The following is a 25,999-nucleotide window of genomic DNA, read 5'->3' as shown; positions in this document are numbered from 1 at the left end:
TATATAATCAAAACGACAAATTAAAAAATTACAGGCACAACCATGATGCATTAATAGCGTGGAATTAACCAACACATGCTTTCCGTTTATCTCTCCTAGTATTACAATTTTTTTTATTGCACACTTTACATTAAACTACTCTGACTTTAGATGAGATGCATACAAATAAAATTTTCTAATCGTATTATTCATATATAATTAAGCAACTGGTCTTTGTTTAGTTTTCTTGTGTAAGGTCGACGATTATATTTTGTGGGCTTTCGTGCTAGATCCATAATAGGTGAAATAGATTTAGTGCCGAATATTTAAATATTTTTTGAGAGCTGAAATGAATTTAGTTTCCTGATTATTTTTGGTAGCCTAATTAATTTTTATTAGAACCAACTTGTGAAGAAAGAGCATGGTTTTATAAGATGAGATGGAACTCGTGAGGGAAAGAAAAAGAAAAAAGCTAACTTGATTTGCCGAAGAAGTTGATGGATTGCATGTTTGAAAAACGACATTTATCAAATCTGCGTCCACACAATTCATGAAGATGAACATAGAAAAGTACTAGTTTTAGAGACTGTTATTAAAGAATTGATTTTTAAATCCATGTAAAATTGTAAATTATAAAAATCAAAACAAATTGATTTTGAAATAACATGTTTTATCATTGGATTTGAATTATTCTAATTTACACTTTCAAATTTATTTAAAACATAATATAGATTTTGAAATCCAAAACAAATCATTAAATGAATAACATGAGATTTTAACAAGTATTTACAAATCATAGAACCAATAACACATAATTTTGATAAGTATTTTAAAATCAATAGTTGAATAACAAATAATTAATGTTTGGATTTCCAAATCCATAAAAATCATAAAACAAATAACCCCCTCTAATTAATAAGCCAAAAATTGTAAATAGTAGTTTATTGCAAATTTAACGAACAAATAATGTACTTTTAGACTGTTTGTTTGTAGTTTGACTGAATAATTATATGCATTTATACTAATATTTCTCCTTTGTTTTCAATTGTTGTTTTCTCTAAAGGTTTAGTTCAAACTTACAACTATATACATGTAATAAGAGGGAAAAACCTTATATCTAAACAAATTCAATTTAATTGTTGTTTAGACTGAGGCGCATAGTGGATCTGTCAATGATTTGGTATTCTATAGTTATCAAGGAGATCTAAAGATGCTAACATGTGGAGAGGACAAACATATCAAGTCATGGAATTCATCAAATGGGACCATTTATTGGCAATTGATCCATACCGCGTCATTGAATAGTTTTGCTTTGCACCAAGATGGAAATAACATGGTATGTATTCGATCACAACCATTTTTGCTAATGTACATTGTACCTTCGAAACAACTAACTCTAGTGTACTTTTATTTCAGCAACTCTTCACGTCAGATGAGTTTGGGAATGTAATGGATCAAACGTACATGATGGACAGCCTGATAATCAACATGTTTTCCCTACTGGTATGAATGGTAGGCTTGAACTCATCTTAAGGAAAGATGGAAAGAGGTGAGTTGAATATAGATAGAGTCAGTTATGTTTTACAATTTTACAAGTTAATCTCAGTTTTACCTAACCAACAAAATTGGCAGATGTTCTATTGTGGAGAAGGTTCAGGTCGCTTGGTTGAGCTTCATATAGAATCTCTTACTATCCGGAGAGAGTACAAAGACTTTAACAAGAGTAAGCTGAGATGTATGGACATTTGCAATGGGTATATGGTAGTGGGTGATGAATATTGTGTGAAGGTGGAAAGTGATCATCTCTTCAGAAAGATCACTATAGACGATTCAAAATTTCAGGTAATTTCACTTGGCTAATATGTCTCTGTCCCGTGCTTAAGTTTTGTTAATATGTCCCATGCTTAAGTTTTGTTAATATATTTCTCTCAACATTTCAGGAGTGTCCGATGGTTAAGTTTAACCGGGAAGGCACCTTGTTAGCGGTGGTGAGCTCTAATTGCTTGAGGATCCTAGCAAATGCTGATGGAAAGAGTTTGCTTGAATGATGCTTTTTGTAAATGGTGTTGTGAATCAAAGTTTGGAGATGTAATTTGCGGTGTGGTTCTATTCAGAAAATATATAAAAGTAAATGATTGATGTGTGGTTTAATTGCAGATGGGGAGAAATGGTTTTTGAGATATGAGTTGATGTGAGAATGGTTTTTGGTTTTGTTATGTGTAAGAGGTGGTGAACTTGGCACTTGTAATGATAACATAAACTTGACATTTATCAAATCTACGTCCACAATTTATGGAGATGAACATAGAAAGTACTAGTTTTAGAGAGTGTTATTGAAGAATTGATTTCTAAATCCATATAGAATTGTAAATTATGAAAATCAAAACAAATTGATTTTGAAATAACATGTTTTATCATTGGATTTGAATTATTCTAATTTACATTTTCAAATTCATTCAAATTCATTTAAAACATAATATAGATTTTGAAATCCAAAACAAATCATTAAATGAATAACATGAGATTTTAACAAGTATTTACAAATCATAGAACCAATAACACATAATTTTGATGAGTATTTTAAAATCAATAGTTGAATAACAAATGTTTGGATTTCCAAATTCATTAAAATCATAGAACCAATAACCCCATCTTAATAAATTTTAACATTACAAATGTTCATATAAGCCAAAGATTGTAAATAGTAGTTTATTGCAAATTTAACGAACAAATAATGTACTTTTAGACTGTTTGTTTGTAGTTTGACTGAATAATTATATGCACTTATACTAATATTTCTCCTTTGTTTTCAATTGTTGGTTTCTCTAAAGGTTTAGTTCAAACTTACAACTATATACATGTAATAAGAGGGATAACCTTATATCTAAACAAATTCAATTTAATTGTTGCTTAGACTGAGGCACATAGTGGGTCTGTCAATGATTTGGTGTTCTATAGTTCTCAAAGAGATCTAAAGATACTAACATGTGGAGATGACAAACACATCAAGTCATGGAATTCATCAAATGGGACCATTTATTGGCAATTGATCCATACCGCATCATTGAATAGTTTTGCTTTGCACCAAGATGGAAATAACATGGTATGTATTCGATCCCAACCATTTTTGTTAATGTTGTATATTTGTACCTTTGAAAATACTAATGTAATTTTTTTAGCAACTCTTTACATCAGATGTGTTAGGAAATGTAATGAAACCAAACTTAAGAGTACATGATGGACAGCCGGATGTTTATCCACATCTTTTCCATAGTGGTATGAATGGTAAGTTTGAACTCAAGTTAAACAACGATGGAAAGAATTGAGTTGAATATTGATAGAGTCATATAATTATTTCAGTTATGTTTTACAATTTTATAAGTAATCTCAGTTTTATCTAACCAAAAAAATTGGCAGATTGTTATGTTGTGGTGTTGAACCTTCTACAAAAGGTTTGGGTCATTTGGTTGAGCTTGATATACAATCTCTTACTATCCAGAGAGAGTACAAAGACTTTAGCAAGACTAAGATAAGATGTTTGGACATGTGCAATGGATATATAGTAGTGGGCATGAATATTGTATAAAGGTGTGGAATATGGAAAGTAATCATCTCTTCAGAAAAATCACTATAGACGATTCAAAATTTCCGGTAATTTCATTATACACTAGGAGATATTCCATGCTATAAAGCATAAATCTACATTTTCTAAAAAATTATAATATAATAACAAAAATTATTGTTATATTTGTTCTAAAATGTTATTTTGTTTTAGACAGTCTTTAATTTTAATATTGCAACTAGGAATTCACCCGCGGTACACCGCGAGACTAAGTTTTCAAATTTTCAATTAATTAACTTTTTGTCTAATTAATTTAGAATTTTTTTTCTCCTTCTTCTTACGTTTTATAAAATTTATAACTTAATTACATTAAATTTGTTATTAGATAGAATATAAAATTCTAGATTTATTTTGTTCTCTAGAATTAAACAGAGGTATATTTCTATATAGTATGTTAGTGTATACTTTTATGTGTATTTTTTTTTTGGAATATTAAGAATGTGTAATATTTTGTATTTCATATACTAAATAATTTATAAGTTAATTTTCAAAACTATGATTACAAATTTATAGTATATATGAGATAAACTAATAGTTTTAGTGTTAGTTCTATATTTCAAACCCGCCATGCTAGGCGGGTCATGCAACATATTCAAAGATTTTTAATCCACAAAAACTCATCATATGAAACTCGTGAAAGTAAAAAATATTTTTAAATACGTAATACAAAATAAAAATAAATCTGTGAGCAAACAATATCTTTTATATTTTATTATTATTCTTTGAATAAAATATCAAATTGAATGGTAAATATGTTTGTTACCTTTTAAAACCATACCGTTAGTTTTTTGAATGATATATTTTATATTTGATTTTGAACATTTATTTTAGGGGGAAATCAATGCGTTGAGATCAAAAATCTCGGCCACGAATCCTCCTCCAAGATCGAAAATCAATTTGTTTCTTGGTTAGACCGATTGTTTAGGAAATTTGTGTATGGAGAAAATATTGTTTTGTAAAATTGGAAACTTAATATTAATTAAATCAATTATAAACTTAATACTTAATGTTAAAGGGAGTGGTTCCAAATGTTTTGGAAAATTATTTAGGATGAAAAATCTTGTTTTCAAAAATAGAAACTTAATATTAATTAATTAAATGAAAAACAAATTAATAATTAATGTCAATGGCAGTCTTGTAAATAGGTGGCAACTTCAGGATTTATTTGCTAAATGTACTTGAAAAATGTATATATAGATTGTTTGGTAAATCTACATATATATTTTAAAGTAATAATTATTTTAGAATATTATAGTATCTTAATTTATTTGATGTATATTATTGTTATATATCGTTTGTTTGTTGTATTTGCATCATTATTATGTGAAATATTTTAAAGTAGTAATTATTATATTCTAATTTTTGAGAAAATATAATTTATTAATTTATCAACTACATAAATTTGCAACTACCAATATGACGATGTGAAACATTAAAACACATTTTTCTACATAGATTGAATAATATATCTTCATTTTAAAAAATTCAAATCACAACGTATATAGAAAAAGTCTACATATTTATTTATCATATGTATTATATGATACTTAAAAAGAAATAAAAGAAATACGATAGGAGATTATAATTTAAAATCTACATATTCTCTCTCTAATCGTAATTCCGGTTAAGGAAAGGACCGGGTTTGATTGTTAGAATTAGGCCGGCGCAATTTAATATGATCTCCGTCTAAACCGGGAGAAGGAGAAAACGAATAGAGAAAGAGAAAGAGGAGGAGACGTCGAGCGACGGTGTTATTCCCGGATTTCAAAGGCGGCGATCCCTCCGGCACGGGTAATTTCTGCCCCTTCACGGTTAGTCTGTAAGCGTCAAAAAATAATTCCTCTAATTGCTCGTTGGATCTGGTCAATTGGGTGTTATGATTGATATGTATGTAACATGTGTCTTTGCCGAAGAAAGACTGAGAGATTCAGCCAAACCACCGAGGGAGGGTAATGCGGGCTCACCCGATTGAGGTAAGAGTGGTTAATGCTTGATTCTTTATTACACAGTCGTCAGTGTTCCATGTTGTTGTTGTTTGGCGTGCCAGTACTTGTTTTGTTTTCTACATTCCTTCCATAGATTTTTTGTGAAACCCTTTCGAATATTTTGCGAGTTTTCATCCAAGACAAGTGCATATGGGCTTGTCTGTGGGTTTGGTTGCTGAACACAAACAAGATCACAAACATTGTTAGTTCTTTTTGATTCTGTCTGATGTACTATTCTAATCGTCCCTCTCTTCCATCTACAGATTGACACCCATTATGATGGCCACTTCTATTATGATGTCTGGGGTGGTTAGAGAGCAAGTCACCCTCACAGCCATTCTTGTTTTACTGGTAAGGACTTAGATCCAATATCCCACTCTTTATTCACTGATTTGGAACTAAAAGGCTGGAGGGAGGATATAGGGGACCGTAAATCTTGAGAAACACCCCAGCAGAAGTGTTCTGCAAAAACAATGTTTCAGATACTTGGGACCGGTGAGCTTTTTCCCCTCCCGACTTGACCATACTAATTACCTAGCTCTTGCTTACTCATCTACGTCTAAAAACCTGCAGATGGAGATAGAAGCATATGAAGTGATGATGGAAGATGGGAGACTAATGTATAAAACTGAGCATGACTCTGTCTGACCAATTCGACAGAGGAATACAAGTCGATTTTTGTACTTGGCACGACTACAAAATCCCAGCACTCAAGTTTTTTTTTTTTATCTGGAGGCGCCACTACAGCTGCTTGAAGATTGGTCGCTCGCGATAGGATCCTTGAGGTACGTGAAGTCATCAGTCTCTGCCTCTCCCTCGGGAATGAATCTCTCTCTATGTTATGTAAACTAAAAGGTTAAGTTTCTTAGAGGAGCACAATGTTGATTGATCTCACCAATGTTAAGGTAAGGAAGAATAAATACACTATACATGCAACAAACATTCTACTGCAGAGATCCATAAAATGTTGTATTCACGAGTGCTTAATCTGAATTGCAGAGATATGTTCGGTGAAATGAGGAACATAATCCACTGCGGACGAAGAAGAAGGACCAAAAGAAGTTGTCAGAGCAAGAAGAGAGGGAGAGAGAAAGAGAAAGAGAGCACAGAATGCAGTGTTTGATCCTGTAAAGATACACTTTTCTTGTAAATGGACAAGTGGATATGGTCCAAGAATTGGGTGTGTTAGAGAATGGAGAGCTACAAGCACAAGCGCGGTGGAGCAAGTCAGCCTCTCTCTCCTCGGGTTTCGCCAGCTAATCTAGTCTAACCAATAAGATCTTCTATAACTATGTAAAAGTATTTTATACTTTCCTTTTATTGTGTCGTGTATGTAGAATTTTTACGTATCAAGGAAACATTTTTAGCCCCATACAGAGGTGTAGTTTGTTTCCCTGTTTTACTATATAGTCTTATGTACTTTCCCCTTTTTGGCCAACGTCTTTCTTTTTAACACGTACGTAGTATTATGAAAACGAAACTTTCAGTTTCTTTCATCAATTACGTTATGGAGACAATGTTACTTTCCATAACAGAGATAATGACTTTCCCTAATACTATATTTTTTCACGGTTCTCGTATATATATATATATATCAATGAAAAGAAAGGGTTAAGGATCGAGATAAACCCAGCAACTAATACATTTGGATTTACTAATAGTTTTGGATTTACAATAGTTGGTGAAAATCACAAGTAGCACAAAATACTGATTTTAATGAAGTCACTATTATTTTAGATGGTCAACTCATTTAACCATTTCACTCATCAAATTAAATGAGTTCATGGATTAACCCAACTCATTTGTTTAAATGAATTCATGAACTCATTTAATTTAAACTTATTAGGTAATAAGTTGAACTGAGTTGAGTTAATCATTTTGACATCCCTAGACTTAACTCAAAGATTATTCAAAAATGTAACCAATCAAGAACAAAATTATTTTTTTGAAATTGAGGTTGAATTACAATGTGTTATGGTTGATGTACAATTTTGAGTTATGTTCTTTGTAAAATTGTTAACTCAAAACATCATTCAACATCATGGAAATTTTAATGACTTAAAGATGTGGTAAGTTGAGTTAGCATTTTTTTTTAATTAAAAAAACGAAAATACAGTTATATACTACAAAAATTGATTATTTTAATTTTTATTTAGTTGATATATCAATAAAATAAATCTAACTGTTTTTATTTTATTTAATAACTTCTTTTAATTACTTATTTTAAATTTGTTATATTTTGCCAAAATTATTATTTTTATTATCATTTGAAATAGGCATAGTTCTAAATATGATAAGATTGTAAATATTATGGAATGGAAAATACTTAGGTTCACACTTAGGGTGAACCTTCTTGTTCACTTCTTCCTTCTCAACCAATCAAAATCTTCTATACATTATTTTATTTAAAAGAATAAATTAAAATTAAATTAAAAAGCAAAACAGATTAAAGAAACAAATTCTCTATAATTTTTTTTAAGGAAAGTTAAATATTGGCTTGGTTTATATTTTACAATTAGAATGAAATGATGTATCGGTTTGGGTTTACAAATAAGGTGATTAGGATTTAGATTTTACAATTCAAACAAAATTATATGTCGGTTTGGGTTTACAAATGAAGTGGTTAGGGTTTAGATTTTACAATTAAAACGAAATTATATGTCGGTTTGGGTTTACAAATGAAGTGGTTAGAGTTTAGATTTTACAATTAAAACGAAATTATATGTTGGTTTGGATTTACAAATGAGATGGTTAGGGTTTAGATTTTATAATTAGAATAAAATTATATGTCGGTTTGGGTTTACAAATGAGATGGTTAGGGTTTAGATTTTACAATTAGAATGAAATTATATGTCGGTATAGGTTTACAAATGAGATGGTTAGGGTTTAGATTTTATAATTAGAATGAAATTATATATCGGTTCGGGTTTATAAATAAGCGGTTAAAGTTTTTAATTTTACAGATTTTGTTTCTTTATTTTATAAGAAGGTGAATAAATAGTTTCTTAAATGCATTATGACATGTCAAATTTTCATTGGCTAAAATATTTAGAAGTGAACAAAGAGCTTCACCTTAGGAGTGAACCCAAGAATTGTTCTTATGGAATGCATGTAGTTCATTTTTTTTAATTTGCAATGTAACAAAGAAGTTTAGTTAACTTTGTGTATATTAAAATTATTTTATTATTTATATATTTTATTCTATTTTATTTTTAATAATTTTATTAAATGTATTCACTAATATTTTTTAATAATTATAATTATCAATTATTTTAGAAATAATTGAATAATACATACATCAACATCTACCACAAAAATGTCACCAGTAAGTAATTTTGGTAAGATTAATAAATCATATTCTATTCATTACATCGAACTAATTCATGTTACCAATCAGAGCCTAAGCCTTAAAATCAGATAATTAATTGAGTTTGTTTTTATCAAGTTAATTTATTTTAAAGATTCTAGTTACCTTAAATATTAATTGTAAATAGACTTATCCTTAAATATTAATTGTAAATAAATGAATATATTAAAAACAACTGAAAGTTATAAATAATTAAATATTACTTCAGACAAAATTATTTTTTATATTATTTATTATAAAATATTGATTTTAACATCAGTTTTTAAAATGATATAAATATTTTACATTAGTTTTGAGAAATGATGCAAATATTTGATATCAATTTAGTATGAATGATGCAAGATTTACAACTTTTTCGTAAGTGATTTAAATGAACATGATTTTAATAATTGAAGCAAATATTTATTTCAATCGATACAAATTATATGCATCAACAAAATATAAATGATTTATTAAAGTGATGTAAATTATGTTTAAATGATACAAGTATACAAAATATATGATGTAAATCAATCATTGATTGTGTGAAGGTGTGGATGTGGAAAGAGATATGTAAAGTCCTGCTTGCTTTAGTTATTATCTGTTTTTCTTAGAACCATGGACGAAGCAAGCAGGAGAAAACATGATGAAACTATGTTACTCATACGAGATTACCTTGAGAGACACGCAATGTGCAAGATGGTTCCAGCTGTTGTGTTAGTCTGGATGTTGAGGAGAGAAAGCTAGCCAATCTTGAACACTTGAAATCTTTACTGATGTGTGGTGACTTTGAAGTCGCGGTGACTTATTTTGTCCAATTTCAGAAGCAATTCTCTTTAACTTCCTGCCAAATCGTATATGTCAGTTGGAAAACACATTTTATATAGTGAGATTTTTGGTTTTGTTATATGTAAGTGGTGGTGAACTTGGCACACTATTTATGTCTTTGTGGATAATGATAACATAAGTGAGTGAGACATTAAAAATAGGGGAATGCATTCATTTAATAAAAAACAATTTTGTGATATATATTTTCTAAACTTGGAAATTTTGGACTCTAAAATGCTTAGTGAAATTGTTGAAAAATGATGGGATCATGTGCTTGTGCACCATCGGTACACCCCTTAGAGGTATGGCTTGTTGACACTTGACTTATTTACAAGTGTCATCACATTAGTTTTAGAAAAGAAAAAGAAAAAAGAAAAAAAAGTGGACACCATCTCCCAACTAAAAGATGAGTTCATAAGATGTGGTTACTGAGAATGGTTTGTTTTTGTCTTAGAAAGCAATGAACCAGTTACCGCTTAGCAGTGTGTTATTGACTACCAAAATGAATTAGGCATATTCTCTCTCTCTAATCGTAATTCCGGTTTAAAAAAGGACCGGGTTTGATTGTTAGAATTAGGCGCAACTTAATATGATCTCCGTCTAAACCGGGAGAAGGAGAAAAAGAAAAGAGAGAGAGAAAGAGGAGAAGGAGACGTCGAGCGACGGTGTTATTCCCGGGTTTCAAGGCGGCGATCCCACCGGCTCCGGCACGGGTAACTTCTGCGCCTTTTGATTTTACGGTTAGTCTAATTGCCTCTAATTGATCGCTGGATCTGGTCAATTGAGTGTTATGATTGATATGTATGTAACATGTGTCTTTGCCGAAGAAAGACTGAGAGATTCAACCAAACCACCGAGGGAGGGTAATGCGGGCTCACCCGATTGAGGTAAGAGCTTGATTCTATTACACAGTCGTCAGTGTTCCATGTTGTTGTTCTTTGGCGTGCCAGTACTTGTTTTGTTTTCTACATTCCTTCCATAGGTTTTTTTTGTGGAACCCTTTCGAATATTTTGCTCCTAAGACTGTTCGCAAAGAAGACCTCACATGAATCTTTTTGTCTTTGTGAAATATTCTCCCCAGGAGGAGGATAAGGAACTGGCCGTTGTAAAGCAAAAGATCAAGAATATCAAGAAGATCAAGAAAGGAACTGAGGTAATGATACAAATTTATGGCTCATTTGCAGTCCCCCATGTTCATGTTCTTACATATTGCAAAGTGAAACCGCTGTTTGGCGCTGCTGATCCATCGAGACAAACTATTAGGTATTGCCATGTCATGAATCCATTAGTGATACAAACTTTTCAGAAAGACTCCAAAATAGAGAACCCCAGTGTTAGTCCACCTGAGCCTTTTGTGTTCTTTTCCCCTTAGCGCCGGTCACCGGAGCTTGATGCAGCTGCAACTACGTTACATACAATAGTTAGCGGATTAGGAAGGAGCCTAGCAGATTGTGCGGTCGTTGTTGAAGACACCTCTGGTCAGCTACTTGATTCTATCTTCGTCTTTCAAAAGTGTTGATTGCTTTAATTGTTGATTGCTCTGTGTCTTTCTTTCTTTGAACAAGAGAAACATGCATGAGACCGCTGATCCGATATTGTCTGTGGGTTTGGTTGCTGAACACAAACAAGATCACACACACACTTTGATTCTGTCTGATCTACTATTCTAATCGTCCCTCTCTTCCATATACAGATTGACCCAATTATGATGGCCACTTCTATTATGATGTCTTTGTGGTCAGAGAGCAAGTCACCCTCACATCCATTCTTTTTTACTGGTAAGGACCTAGATCCAATATCCCCACTCTTTACATCTTCCTGTCTATGAATGTGTGTTCTCAACTCTGCATTCATTTATTTGATTTCGAAGGATATAGGGGACCGGCAGACAAAGATGTATAATCTTGAGAAACACACCCCACAAGTGTTCTACAAAAACAATGCATGCCATCAGATACTTGGGACCGGTCAGCTTTTTACCCTCCCGACTTGACCATACTAATTACCTACTCATCTACGTCTAAAAACCTGCAGATGGAGAGATAAGCATATGAAGTGATAATGGAAGATGGGAGACTAATGTATAAAACTGACCATGACTCTGTCTGATTGATCTCACCAATGTTGGTAAGGAGAAATAAATACACTATATATGCAAGTTGCAACAAACATTCTACTGCAGAGATCCATAAAATGTTGTATATTGCAGAGATGCTCTGTGAATGAGGAATATAATCCACTGCGGACGAAGAAGAAGGACCAAAAGAAATCCCAGAAGAAGTTGTCAGAGCAAGAAGAGAGAGAGAGAAAGAGAGCACATAATACAGTGTTTGATCCTGTAAAGAGAGACTTGACTTGTAAATGGACAATATGGTCCAAGAATTGGGTGTGTTAGAGAATGGAGAGCTACAAGCACAAGCGCGGTGGAGCAAGTCAGCCTCTCTCTCCTCGGGTTTCGCCAGCTAATCTAGTCTAACCAATAAGATCTTCTATAACTATGTAAAAGTATTTTATACTTTCCTTTTATTGTGTCGTGTATGTAGAATTTTTACGTATCAAGGAAACATTTTTAGCCCCATACAGAGGTGTAGTTTGTTTCCCTGTTTTACTATATAGTCTTATGTACTTTCCCCTTTTTGGCCAACGTCTTTCTTTTTAACACGTACGTAGTATTATGAAAACGAAACTTTCAGTTTCTTTCATCAATTACGTTATGGAGACAATGTTACTTTCCATAACAGAGATAATGACTTTCCCTAATACTATATTTTTTCACGGTTCTCGTATATATATATATATATCAATGAAAAGAAAGGGTTAAGGGCGACAGTAGCTAGCTAGCTAGCAGGCATGGAAGAACTACCGTTTGATGTAGAAATCGAGATCTTGCTGAGACTTCAAGTGCAACCTCTTCGTCGATTAGAATTGGTTTCAAAACAATGGAGAAGTTTGATAAGATCTCGAGATTTCATGGAGCGGTACTTGGTTCATCAGAAATCCAAGCACCGTTTCACGATCCTTGCTGGTGTCAAAGTCATGGACCCGTTCGCTCATGAAGTTTTCCGGGAACCACGATTTATCCGTTACTTCCATTCATCAGACGGTGATCCCGGATTTTCCTATATGCTGCTTCAAAATAACGAAGGTGTTCCTTGTCTCTCATGCGACGGTTTCATCTGCTGTCCGAGACCTGGTAACAAGTTTGTGTTTATTAATCCGGCGACTCGTCTGTTGATCCATGTCGAACAACAATCTCTTCGCCACCGTCCACAGAAATTTATAAGTCATCTAATTATTTTACCCGAATTCCAGTACTGCAGAACACATATTCTTTATCACGGCATGTGTACGTAACATATATACTGCCTTCGTTTATATATTTTTTATTTTTTTCACAAGAATTAAAACTGTTGGAGTTGACATTTAATTATTATAGATAATTCAGAAAGAGTTTTGTTTGTTTTTTTGTTCTTTAAAGTTCTCTTTTCTTATATATATATATAGCTAATTGATTATTAATGTCATTTGTATTATTTCATTTCTTACATGCAGTGAATCATCAGTTTTCCAACCTGCCGTGTAGCAGCTTGTTAGGATTTGGGAGAGACAGAGTGAGCGGAGATTATAAACTTGTTAGGTTATTTGAACCGCCTGGGGAGAATACGTTATGCACAGGATGCGAGCTTTTTTCGCTTAAGGCAAGGAAATGGATATACATAAGCCATGTTCCTATACCTTGCTTTAATGGGCAACCTTCAGCGAGCGTTAACGGATCCATCTATTGGTTCACTGCTTATCTATGGTTAACGGATGCAGATCAGTATTCAACAACGGCCAAGATCATAGCATTTGATCTTCACACACACAGATTCCGTGCAGTCCATCACCCTCCTTTCGGTGCTAGTACAAAACCCTCCTACCGAATTCATCTCGTGAACCTTAGGGATCAAGTATGGATCGTAGAGCAGCAAATTAACTGTTTGGAGATGTGGAGCATGGATAGAGGAGGAGACGCATGGGGGAAAATGTATTCAATTGATCTAAGAAGCCATGCAAGGACTAGTTTGGGGGAGGTGCTTATGCCAATTGAAATCTGCCGCGACGGAAAGGTGTTGATTAACGGTAACAAGCCAAAGGATGCAAGTCACTTGGGTTTCATAACAAGGTTGCTCAAATATGATCCGCGTACTCACTCGGGTTTCATAAAAAGGTTGCTCAAATATGATCCGCGTACTAAAACTTTTGCCTATGGCTCCCCCTACTTCAAAACTTGGGTCCTTGCTCCCTACTTCCAGTCTCTCTTCTCTTTCGATACAATTTACTAAAGAGTTTCTTTCTTTCTTTCTTTTTCGATACAATTTATTAATTAGTATTCTAGATGATCATCTTCTCTTCTACTTTTATTGTTCTTGTTTCTTACTACACTATTATGATCATTTTATTTACATTCCAAACTGATGCGCTGCAACGTTTGTCCCTTACATCTTTCTTTTGAATCATGGACTAGCTTATTGCCTCTGTTATTTTTTTTCTTTTAATTTTAATTAATGAGATGGCAAATCAATCCGCTTCTTACGAAAGTAAAGATCGTAAAGAAGAACAAAGTGTTTATAAAGAGCCAATTTTTTTTAAGGTTTTTCATTTAATAAAAGAGTTTTTACAAAATCTGCTATTAATATAGTTTAGCATTAGGTTAGATTTTTCATCAGGAATATGAGCCATCGATGTTCCTAACTTAGTAAATTCCTATCCTAGCTAGTATGAACTAAAAGTTTAGAGACCAAATCTTTCTTTCTTTCTTTCTTCAATGGGGAACTTCCAGCGCTTGATCTTGTCCTACCTCGATTTGCTTCTTCCTCTCCGGCCGTTAGACGAAAACAAAGAACAAAAGCCACAACCAACGGAAGATATCTTAGGAGAAGGTGGATCCAAAGCTGGAGATATCTCCCCAAGTACTCTTGCGCCACCATGGCCACGTCCTCCGTCGGATGCGCTACGTTGCACCGTTGGAGGCGTACTAGCCGCCATTGATCCGTCACGATGATCTTTGCTCAATTCTTCTTGTCTTTCCACGTCGGGACGAATCTCTCCACTCACGAACCTGTCATTCCAGACGAGTCCCGACGATCCATGTCCCCTGAACGACACCGTTGATGATCTCTGCAACGCCATCTTTTTTCTCTCTTGTCTTCTTTCAATTGAATTGTGTGATTTTTTTTTTTTGTCTCCCGGAAACTAATATATATTTGAAGAAACGGAAAACAAAGAGAATAATATGGGAACCTAATGTTTTTTTTTTGGAAGTTTTCTTTATAATTTTGGTTTTTCTTTTATAATATTTTAAGTTGGAAGTTTTCTTTTCTGTTTTGTTTTACTTTTTCTTATTCAAAATTGTTTTCTTATTATCGTTTGACATTTATAGTTAAATCCCATTTATAATAAAATAGAAGTACACAATATTGTTTTGTAGAGTATGTAGTTTTAATAAGTAGGTTACAAATAGGTTATAGATTAATTGATAGATTAATTGGTTACAAGTTAAATAGTTGGTGCAACTTTAATTTATTCCCCAAAATTTTAAAGGGAATATTCTAAAAAATCATTTGATATCATCTAACTTACCATATTAATTTGTTTTATTACATTATTCATCAATATTAAAATCTTTTGATATCTAACTTAACATATTAATTTGTTAATTATCATTATACTACACCTCTCATTTTTATATATGAATCTACTATGTGAAACAAATAATTCTCATATTATTTATTATAATTAAAAAATAGTTTTATTTCCGGATATAACATAAGTTGAATTTTTAAAAACAAATATAAATTATTCAATCTAGAAAATATTCAAGCTTTAGTAATATTATTCTTTAAAAATAATATCTATTGAATTTAATATTTTACTGAGTTACGGGTCAAAATTTGAAAATTTAAATTCAATTTCATATTTTTTTGTTGAATTTTATAATTTTATATAGTATAATAAACTTGAAATAATTTATTTTGAAATATTTTTAAAATATTAAAACTTGATATAAAAGTTAGAAACTATAAACACTCTAAGTTGATTTGTTATAGCAATGTCAATAATATATCACTAAAATATGAAAGAATTTCAAGAAACCAAGTATCTTAAAACAAAAAGTATAACAATATATTAAATTACTCATAATATAATAACTCGCTTTTTAAAAACCAAATTTACAAAATTATGTCTTATAATGACCTTCAAGTTATGATGTAGAATATACATTGCTGAAATAACTTCACATACATAAATTTAATACAATATATTAAAATTTTATTTTAAAATATAAAATATAAAAAATTAAAATTTAACCAGTGTTATAGCACAATTACTTATTTAGAATCATTAACAATATAAAACTTACAAAATTTGTGTTTTTTTTTCAAACCATCATATTTAGCATATGATTTGATTGCATAATGTTTTATTCAAAAAAAATTTTAAAAACAATTACATAAATTATATTTTATATAAAATTTACAATATAAATAAAAAGAATTTTAATCCGTGCTAGAGCATGTGTCTTAATCTAGTAACCAATATTTTAGTAAAATAAGACTGTTTACAAAAAATATGATTAAACAATTTTAAGAAAGAGAGACCTAATTAACTAAATTACTGTTTGTGCAGAAATCTTTGATATGTCCTAATGTCTCGAGAAGTGAGAAACAACTGCAGTCGGTTGACTTTCTAAATCACCTCTCAATCGAAAAAGACAAAGAAGAAAAGAAAAAAAAAAAAAAAAAAAGGTTCCATCCATGCCAAAATGTTTTCTAAGAGATTAGATCGAGAACCTTTCAATGTTGTATATAGCACATAAGTTTTAAAACTTCGACATACTGCATTATTCAAGTATCCAAAACTAAAAAACTTCCACTGTTCCGCATGGCCTGGGCCTGCTAAGGGTATCAAATAATACTGAACAAAAAGACTAGTATAAAACTTACACCAGAAATGTTCATATAGGCCGAAGAAGATGTTAGACAGTGTTTTATTGCAAATTTAACGAACCATAATTAAATATGCACTTTTGTATAAAATTTGATATATAACAACAAACATCACCTATTTTTTATTTATAATATCACTATGAGTAAAGAACCAAATGGTTACTTTCACAAGCACAAACAAATGTAAAATACAACAAATGAAAATCAAAAGGAAATTAAAGGTACAAATCATGTAACGAGTGTATGCCTAAATAATTAAACCAAAACACACCACATTGAAAACATTACAACAACAATATAATAAAAGATGCATCAATCACATGATGAAGTGATAATTCAAGGACGACTTGATGTAGAAGGCGGAGGAGAGAAGAACGGAATAGATGGGAGACTAGTTGGAAGAGAAGGAATTACCGTAGGAAACGAAGGCAACGTTGGCATTGGAGGCATTACAGTGGGAATTGTGGGAAGATTTGGTTGTGGCAAAGATGATGGCATTGGAAACGGAGGCATTGCAGTAGGCATTGTGGGAAGAGTTGGTAGAGATGGTTGTGGCAACGTTGATGGCAATGGAGGTAGTCCCATTGTCGGGATAGGCAGGCTTGGAATCTGAGGAATAGTTTGTTGTTGTTGCTGGAGAAGGCGGCGTGAGGCTGAACAAGTGTTGATCATAGTAGAGGAAGAAGAGAGACTCACGAAAAAAGCAATGAGAAAGAGCTTGTATGATGCCATGTTGACGAAACTCTCTAGTTATGGTTAAGCCTTCACTTTGTATATATTGCTTTGTGTTGATGAGAAATTTAAAGAAATGCCAATGAGTTTATATAGTGGCAAGAGTCTTCGATGGAGTACAAAGACTTTATGTACTTTACAATTTCTGTATGGTGGTTGGCTTGAGCTTTTGGTAGTTCAACTTAATGTGTTTTTTTTTTTAATAAATTATTTTGACAAATCAAGAAATTTTATTAAAGTTAGTTCAACAATCAAAATCCTCCTACTCTAATAATATATAGGTACGTGGTTACCTAATAAATAACCAAACTTTAAAATATCCATTTAAGCTTAAAATGCACAATTAATACCAATTTACCACCGTAATACTGTATATATAGTATTTTATAATCTCATTAAGGTTTTTTTTTTAATAAAAAGGATAGATAAAATATATGAAATACAAAATAAAACTGTGCCAATCTGTGACTCTGTGATTAAACCGGATAGACAAACAATTCATGGGTTGAACGGTTGAACGGTTGAACCGGGAATAGCCTTTTCTTCCTTATCGGTACGATTTTAAAATCAAATTGAAATTTCAAAAATCATGTGTGGTCAACTGGTCATCCCAAAAGTCGAACATAACCCAAGACAGAATTCGAAACCCAAAATTTCAAATTCAATACACTTTGTGATGTCGCATCGTAGTACAGCGGCGTACGCCTCGAGAACCTTCTCAAGCCGTCGGAACTGTAACTCAGTATTATTCTGGCGCCGATGAGTCTCCGCTCAGTTCAATCCCGCAGTAAAAGGAAGTCGATCGGAGTATACGATTTCACCGAAGAGGAAGAACGCGTTGAAGCGATGTCGAAGAAACTCCTTCGAAAATACGATTCCCCTGTCACTACTAAAACCTCCTCCGCCGTCGATAAGTATGACTTCCTTCGGTGCTGTGAGTGTCTTCTTCTCTGAATCTTCCCCCATTTATTTCTTGTATCGATTTTGTTATTCACTTCTTTTGTGATGTTTTTCCAATTGCAGTTTCGAAGAACACCCAAATCGAGAGTAAAGAACTGGACTGCGTAGTTATTGATGTTGAAGGTAACATTACCAAAAACTACATCATGGGGAACAGTTACTCTACTGCAAATGATGAGTTGAAGACAATTTGTTCTATGCTATGTGTAGGGTTTCAAATTCTCAGTTGCTAATGAAGTAGATCAGAAATTACTTAATTTGTAGTTCAATCCTTAACAGAAAGAGGGGAATTGTGGCTATATGAGTTACTTGGCTAATCTGATTTTTGTTTATGCAGTTCCAGCGAAAGAAGAACGTTCAAGGTGTGAACTCAGCGAAGTTGCAACTGTGAGCCTTTCTCATGCAGTCATGAAGGACTTAGTATAAGGAATTAGAATGTCGAAAAGTTTTTTTTAACTTTTGTTGTACTATATATATTGCAGGGTGATGTGATTGATTTAATCTCCAATGGCTCCCATGGAAGGATTGGAATTGATTCATCAACTTCATCATCTCTCTCAGAAAATGATGAAGGTATTTAGCATTTTAGTATTCTTTTATCTTTAGTTTCAGTTTCTTCCTTCACAATTGCTTGCTCTAAAGAATCTTCTGATTATATTTTTAGCCTCAACTGGAGAAGCCACAAATCCTGCTTCTGATCCGCATGAAGTTGTAAGTCTCTTTTGAGTATATGATGTTCTTTTAAGACAATTAGAGTTAGTTAAGGATCACAAACAAGATGAAAAGCATAAGCTCTTCTTCTTCCTCTGAAAAGTTGTCGATTTGCTGTTTGTCTCAAGAGTTATGCACATGGGGTTTATATGTTCATAGTATCTTATGCTTTTTCTTTTTCTGCATATACAGGATCTCGAGATTGCACAAGTTCTTATTAACCCTGATGTTCTTATATATGGAGATATATACTGTACAAACTCGAAGTTAACATTTTCACGTAGCTGTATGAATGTTGAAAGTTCATCAGTAAATGCCACTAAAGGGACCTTTAGTTGTCAGTGGAAAATAGAAGATATCATCAAAATTGAGTCTCAGTGGTGTTTGGAGGTGAGTTCTGTTAGAGCTTCATTTATAGGTCGATGGGTTTTCTTTAATGATGCTTGAGATCTATTTTTTAGGTTGAGACTGCTTTTATCAACGTCCTTCTGAAGTCCAGGGAGCCAGAAGGAATTGACACTGCGGAAGAGATTTCAGGTACTAAAATATGTTCACTTTTGTTTATGTTAGTGTGGCTTAAGTTCAAAGGAGTTTCTTTTTCTCACACGAGGGATTCCTTAAATTATTAGCTGAAATAAGAAGGGCACACACATCATATCTCTCTTTGTGTAGTTTCTGATGTTTACAACGTCAACTTATGTCTAACTAACATCTGTACCCATGCTGACAGGAATTGATCTCCTAAGATTTTCCGTTTATGACCCTAAATGGTATGAAGAAGTAGAAACCATCAAATCCTTGGACTCGAGATACAAGGATGTTTGGTTTGACACCATAACGTAAGTCATTTAGAAATGTTTTTTTGCACCATTGTGTTAGAATATTCATTGCAGTTCTCCCCACTTCCTCCCCTTCCATCATTACCTTCCATCATTATCATGTTGGTGGTATATGACTCAACTAGTCGTTTTCTGAAGTCTTGTGATTTGTATATATGTGTTTTTTTCAACATCGTTAACAGAATTGTTGACATATATACCAAATATATGTGCACTATCGTATACAAAATTCTCTTGGCTTCAACTGTTTCCTGGTTACCTAATTAAATTTCTTCGAAGCTGTACGAATTAATATATGAAAGAGCTTTTGACCTTAAACAAGGACCACTTATGTTTTAAATCCTGTAAAAGGTTCGAGGAGAAAGAAGTTAGTAAGATAGGAAAACTATCTGGTGGGTTCTAAGTTATAACTTATATTTTTCGTTGTTGAATGTTGACAGGGAAAGCGAGGAAAGTGCTTGTACTGGACAGAATTTGGGAACTTCACTCACTAAGTGAGTATGAACTTTAATATCTTTCAATAATGTGATTTATATAAATTTTGGTAAATGTAGTCTGACAGTTTGGTGGTGTACTCTTCTTTTATGTTATTTTATGACTTTATCTTACCTCTTGATATGTGCTGTTTGTATCTTCAGTCTCGCTGATTCATTTGAAGATCTAGTCTATCCTCAAGGAGAGCCAGATTCTGTAGTAGTTAGGAAGCAAGACATTGAGCTTCTGAAACCAAGACGTTTCATCAACGATACAATCATTGATTTTTATATCAAGTAAGTTATTATCTTTCCGTATTAACTTAACATTAGAGGTGATAAAAACTGTGTCTGTAGAGCAGAGGATGCCTACAAGCGAAAAGCAAGGCTTGTAAACCCTTGTCGTATTATATTTGTTTTCATTTATATTTTACCGTCTTAATGCATAAGCTAGTTCGAAGCAACTTGTAAAGTTGGGTTTGATACTTACAGGTACCTTAAGAATCGAATTCCGCCGCAGGAACGGGGCAGATTCCACTTCTTCAACTGTTTCTTTTTCCGTAAGCTGGCTAACTTAGACAAAGGTTCACCTAACACGTTTGGAGGAAGGGAAGCATACCAACGTGTTCAGAAGTGGACTAAGAATGTGGATATTTTCGAAAAAGATTATGTATTTATTCCTATAAACTTCAGGTGACAACATTTTTCTCACAGATAACTATTTTTCTTGCCGCTGATAAGATGACTTATACTTGCACTTGATTGCAGTTTTCACTGGAGTCTGATTATTATCTGCCATCCCGGTGAATTGGTTACTTCTCATGGTAAGATTAACTCATTATGTTATTTTCTTATGCTCGTTGACTTTGTTTTACATTTTGTAAAGAAACTTTTACTGTTCTGGTAATGAAGTCGAAAACCCTCAAAGGGTTCCCTGTATCTTGCATCTGGACTCAATTAAAGGAAGCCACAAAGGTGGTCTCATAAATATTTTTCCGAGGTATGATCTAACACGTTTCATTAAAGTTCACTGCCCTAGCATTTACTCGTTCTTTTCATTTGGATTCAAGAGGCCATTTTAAGTGACGGTACTTTTGAATTTAGTCTCGAGAGTTGTTGCTAGTTGGATGCTACTTATGCATATGAGGCTGGATCCAATTTTTTTCGTTGAGAATTAAGCTGACTAAGGGGTGTTTAGGTTTACAGTGATGATTGGTCTTTAATAATTTTCTGCACATTTACATATTTTTGTTATTCCGTTTTTCCACTTTTCCTTATCATGTCGGATACATGGATTTTTTCATAACAATTCAAATGTCCATCATGTGATCATAGTTACCTACGTGAAGAGTGGAAAGCGAGGCATGGAAACACAACTATTGATTTCTCAAGAGCTCCAGATATGCAGTCCATCTCACTTGAGGTAGCTTCCTAACTATTACGGTTCTGTCATGATGTCGTAAACCCCTGTTCCAGATTATCTTAGTGCATGTAGTACTCCTGCTTGTATTCGTGCTATAGATGCATTTTGATGAGCTTTTGTTTGTGTCTAACATATCATATCAGTTTTGGTTGTTAGGTTATCTTCGAAAAACATGTTACTATTCTAGTGGAGTCAAATGATATTTCCATTGTGAACTTTGTGAATTTCTTCAGTGACTTTTCTGATGCTATTGCTTCATTTGAAAAATTCAGCTCCCTCAGCAAGAGAATTCGTTTGACTGTGGCCTCTTTTTGCTCCACTATTTGGACCTTTTTGTGGCTCAAGCTCCTGCTAAATTCAATCCATCCTCTATCACAAGATCAGCAAATTTTGTAAGTAGTCTTGTTTTCATCTCCTTGGATATGATGAAGCATTTGACATATAGATTTTTAGTTTACTATTGAAACATGCATTTGAGAATCTTATCAAGTTTTGGAAATTATTGTTTTAGAAAATTGATATAATCTTTTAGAATCTTGTTTACGTTCACTATGGAGTCTTTATTGAGTTGTAGTGTAGTGCTTTTACTTGTGTAAATAATTCAACTGTGCGAAGATCTTCCTTATTCATATGATATGAAAGCACTCCACCGAGAAACATTGATATGAATGGGAGGGTTTAACTTATTTTCTGCATCTTTTCAGCTAACTAGGAATTGGTTTCCTGCGAAGGAAGCTTCACTTAAGCGTAGATACATCTTAGAATTGCTTTACAATCTCCACAAAGGTCATGCTCCAAGTATTCTTCCACCTAATTCCAAAAGTGAACCGCCTCATTGTGAAGTTTCCAACAAGAATGATCAAGCAAATGAAAGCAAGAATGTGATTGACAGCTGTAACTGGAGAAAACCGTTTGATGATTCCTCATCAAGCGTTACAGACATTCCCCAAACAAAGACTTGCTCGCCAGATCTGATTCTTAGCAAAGAAACTTATTACACAGGAGGATATGACCACCAGTCTTCGAAGCTCCGAAAGGTCTTTATGTCGCCTATAGTGGTAAAATTGCCTTTTCTATATCTTCAGTTTAGATTCCACTGCTAATTATCTTATGTTGATAGCTATTCTATATTTTTTTCTCCCCAAACTAGGAAGAAGTTCAAGAAAGTGGTGAGAAGAAAACCTCTGTGATAGATACATTACAAAAAGAGACAAGAAAATGGACATACAAGAATCTATTCATCACGAGATAGATACATTACGAAAAGAGGAATGCATGCTTTATATCGAGGACAGTGAAGATGAAGAAACTGTTTCAGTAGAATATGTCTCTGATACTGAAGATTCAGATGAAGTTGAGATGAAAGGAGAAGATGATGATGATGATGATGAGCTTAGAGTTCTCGGAGAATCCGCAGGGATTCATAGATGCAGAGAAATCAAGTCTGATTCAGCAGTGATCGAAAAAGGAGTGAACAAGAGTAGAGATTCAACTGCTGCTTCTTGTTCTAATGGCATTCTTCTTGTGTTGTCTGATGATGAGAGTAGCTCAGACGAAAAAGAAAACTTCTTAGTCACAAGTTCAAATGTGATGGCCAAGAAGCCAAAAACTTGATATTGTAATGTAATGAAGATGAATATCGCCTATCTCATGCGATTATTATTTGTCTGATTCTCTAATCTCGTAGCCCAATTATAACCATAAAATTGCAATTTCATTTTAGCTTCGCTTCCTCTTTGGCCTTTAGAAAGATATAGCATTCATCAATTAGCTACATTCTTTTTATATTGACAATCAATTTACTATATACTGCAAGTAATTTACATCAACATGTCGAAATTCATATTCAGTAGTTCTTGTCTCTTATAAGACAAAATATCAAAGCTTCGATTTCAACAAACAAAAAGAACAAAAGAATCTGCTGTTATTATCCAAGTGGAAGGATGAAAACAGAGAGCTCACACAAACGTTTTAATACAAAAAGAAACTGATGTTTTCCATCCAATGAAGCTGTACTTGTGATCACATTCACACGTCATCGTCTCTATTCTGATGCTCCAGGAGCAATTGTTCTAACTCTTCCCTGCGTCTGGCTATCTCCTGCAACAACAGTCAATGATTTAGAAGCCATTTGAGGAATATGATAAATTGATAATGATGCAGCGTATATAGAAACTAGATGATAATAAACTATCAATACTTGCCTCAAGATCCTTGACGGCTTGTTCTCTTGAAATTTCCTTCTGCTGTCGAGCACGCTTCAGAAAGCCGATGCATAGAACTCCCTGAAGTTAAGACAAAGATCAAAGATTGAGAGTGAAAGACATAAACGAGAACTCAGATATATTGCCAAGAAAAAGGAAAGTTTTTGCCGACCAAATCCAACATAGGCAGATCTAAAATTGGCAGAATTGGAAAGAAAGTGATTCAGGCAAAAGTTGTAACTAATACCTCTCCCAAAAAGCTCAGTTTATAAAGTTGGAAATAACTATAGAGACTTGCTAACCACTATATCAAGCACCTATTGTTCAGAGTTAAGAGCTATCCAAGTGATCCTAAAGGTCTGTGACCAAAGTGCCATCATGGCTTCTTACCAGACAAAACCCCATATCTATCATATAAAGAGAGCTGGTAACCTTCGAAACAAGATGCTAGACTCTTCACTTAAAAATCTAAAGAAACAATAAGATGCAAAATCCAAGATTCATTATCGAGTGAAATGCATTCTGATAAGCAAGAGGCAACCACAACAACGCACAAACAAATATGAACAAAAAGATTGAACAGTAATACAAGAAGAGAGGAATAATAAGCAGATGTGATATTTGAGGAAAAAAGAAGGAGATCGTACTGAAATGACATAGATAACACCACAGGCAAGGAGCAAATAGCTAGCGATATTCTGAAGAAGCATGAGATCCTTCCTTTGAGCCATATAGTCAGGGAAAGCTCTTGTCATCACAGCAGCACTGAAAATGACACAAAGATATAGTAACCAAGAAAAAGTCTCATTCTTAAGATCCTCGCCTTGAATTAGCTTAAAGCAACACTCCAAAAAATCACATTACAACAAGAACTACGAGATTTCACTCCAACACAAGAGGTAGTGAAAAGGAGGTAACTTACAAAATCTGAAGCATTCCTCTCCCAGCCCAGTATTCAAGAACCTGTGCAAGATTTGGATCACTTTAGAAACAATTCATAGTTAGTAGTAGAAAAAGAGAAAGAAAGTATGAACCTTCGAGAATTTGAGAATGAAACCCCATTCAGTCTCAACGAGGACAACAAAGCAAGCAATCACCACAGCATAACACCGGAATATTCCATCAAAGAGCTGCTCGGAGGAAACAAACGCTTTCAGAAAAAAGATCAAATCTAAATGACTGCGAACAAGAGTGAGAAGAAGAGATGATTACATCGTGGCTGTCTCGGAAGGAACGAACGGCAGCGAGAACATTAACGACAACGCAGAGAATGGCGATGAGAGATGTGACGACGCTGAAGCATCTGCAAACAACAAGGAAAGGGTCTGCTCTGTTTCCGAGCTTCAATTTCGTGGATCGGGGAGAAGGTCCGCCGGCGGGGGTTTCTTCGATTTCATCATTCCTCTCCATCTGACACCAAATTTCACTACTACTAGCTCTGTTTCAGGAGAAGATCCACCTTCTTTAGATGTGTATGATTTAGAAATCGAAAAGGAGAAGCCTTGTTAATAGAGGATTTCACAAGTTGGTTACTACTACTGGGGGAAAAGGTGGATTCTTTCACACCGGACGTTCTCTCAGAGCCTTCTCTTTTAATTTGATTCTTCCTTTTTCTTCTTTGGGATATATAAACTCTCAAGCTTACTATTTTTTTTTATAGATTACATCATTGTTGTTGTTATTGGGGTTACAAAGATATTTTGCATTCATGACCACATCATCATCATCATTCAAAGCTTTTTTTATTTAAACCAGAGTCGGTTCTAATAAAATACTAATTCAGAGGCTCCACGTATCCAATTTTGATCAAATTTACTAACTTTACTAATAGAGAAATTAGAGTTAATGAAGTTTTTCTACATAGGTCCCTCCCTATGGGAGAGAGAGTCACTTGGGAGTTGGGAGAGT

General features: G+C 33.4%; 4 protein-coding genes, 2 long non-coding RNA genes and 1 pseudogene across 56 annotated transcripts; 5 read left to right on the top strand and 2 right to left on the bottom strand.

The window, feature by feature from the left end:
- The first annotated feature begins 5,285 nt into the window (after positions 1 to 5,285).
- LOC104729892 (uncharacterized) lies at positions 5,286 to 7,014 on the top strand. Of its 11 annotated transcripts, none has more exons than XR_015574982.1 (7): positions 5,286 to 5,420; positions 5,515 to 5,574; positions 5,850 to 5,937; positions 6,010 to 6,081; positions 6,160 to 6,371; positions 6,456 to 6,491; positions 6,586 to 6,958. It is a non-coding gene; the product is annotated as an uncharacterized LOC104729892 (long non-coding RNA). The 11 variants fall into 11 exon arrangements; XR_015574987.1 differs by having other exon boundaries at positions 5,290 to 5,392; XR_015574980.1 differs by having other exon boundaries at positions 5,299 to 5,412; positions 6,586 to 7,014.
- A 3,164-nt stretch (positions 7,015 to 10,178) lies between these two features.
- LOC147930131 (uncharacterized) lies at positions 10,179 to 12,394 on the top strand. Of its 41 annotated transcripts, none has more exons than XR_015573604.1 (9): positions 10,336 to 10,473; positions 10,592 to 10,647; positions 10,842 to 10,913; positions 10,978 to 11,023; positions 11,133 to 11,238; positions 11,454 to 11,538; positions 11,638 to 11,727; positions 11,795 to 11,887; positions 11,970 to 12,338. It is a non-coding gene; the product is annotated as an uncharacterized LOC147930131 (long non-coding RNA). The 41 variants fall into 41 exon arrangements; XR_015573592.1 differs by having other exon boundaries at positions 11,631 to 11,727; XR_015573596.1 differs by having other exon boundaries at positions 10,588 to 10,647.
- Positions 12,395 to 12,610: 216 nt separating this feature from the next.
- LOC104733154 (putative F-box protein At1g12855) lies at positions 12,611 to 14,085 on the top strand. The gene is made up of 2 exons (XM_010452761.2): positions 12,611 to 12,953; positions 13,313 to 14,085. Exons 1-2 carry the CDS (start codon positions 12,611 to 12,613, stop codon positions 14,083 to 14,085), a joined length of 1,116 nt encoding a protein of 371 aa, XP_010451063.2.
- Positions 14,086 to 14,431: 346 nt separating this feature from the next.
- On the bottom strand, positions 14,432 to 15,130 carry LOC104729891 (uncharacterized protein At1g15400-like; annotated as a pseudogene).
- A 1,703-nt stretch (positions 15,131 to 16,833) lies between these two features.
- Positions 16,834 to 17,362, top strand: LOC104729890 (uncharacterized). Its single transcript, XM_010448916.3, has one exon. It carries the CDS (start codon positions 17,057 to 17,059, stop codon positions 17,360 to 17,362), a length of 306 nt encoding a protein of 101 aa, XP_010447218.1. The 5' UTR covers positions 16,834 to 17,056.
- Positions 17,363 to 18,074: 712 nt separating this feature from the next.
- LOC104729888 (putative ubiquitin-like-specific protease 2A) lies at positions 18,075 to 23,619 on the top strand. The gene is given in 18 exon segments (XM_087479201.1): positions 18,075 to 18,415; positions 18,505 to 18,564; positions 18,779 to 18,828; positions 18,924 to 19,014; positions 19,106 to 19,152; positions 19,345 to 19,542; positions 19,614 to 19,689; positions 19,883 to 19,991; positions 20,432 to 20,485; positions 20,630 to 20,761; positions 20,957 to 21,157; positions 21,233 to 21,288; positions 21,377 to 21,464; positions 21,800 to 21,887; positions 22,160 to 22,279; positions 22,592 to 22,945; positions 23,038 to 23,100; positions 23,103 to 23,619. Coding segments are annotated over 18 exon segments (2,361 nt in total). The 5' UTR covers positions 18,075 to 18,240; the 3' UTR covers positions 23,502 to 23,619.
- Positions 23,620 to 23,666: 47 nt separating this feature from the next.
- On the bottom strand, positions 23,667 to 25,823 carry LOC104729887 (uncharacterized). The gene is made up of 6 exons (XM_010448915.3): positions 25,304 to 25,823; positions 25,126 to 25,221; positions 25,014 to 25,054; positions 24,739 to 24,856; positions 24,092 to 24,172; positions 23,667 to 23,987 (listed from the first exon to the last, which is right to left on the bottom strand). The coding sequence occupies exons 1-6, from the start codon at positions 25,499 to 25,501 to the stop codon at positions 23,916 to 23,918; spliced, it is 606 nt and encodes a 201-aa protein (XP_010447217.1). The 5' UTR covers positions 25,502 to 25,823; the 3' UTR covers positions 23,667 to 23,915.
- Positions 25,824 to 25,999: the final 176 nt, after the last annotated feature.

The sequence above is a fragment of the Camelina sativa genome, chromosome 12, assembly GCF_030686135.1.
Source record: "Camelina sativa cultivar CO46 ecotype springtype chromosome 12, ASM3068613v1".
Classification (NCBI taxonomy): Eukaryota; Viridiplantae; Streptophyta; class Magnoliopsida; order Brassicales; family Brassicaceae; genus Camelina; species Camelina sativa.
This window is presented reverse-complemented; position numbering and strand designations above follow the sequence as displayed.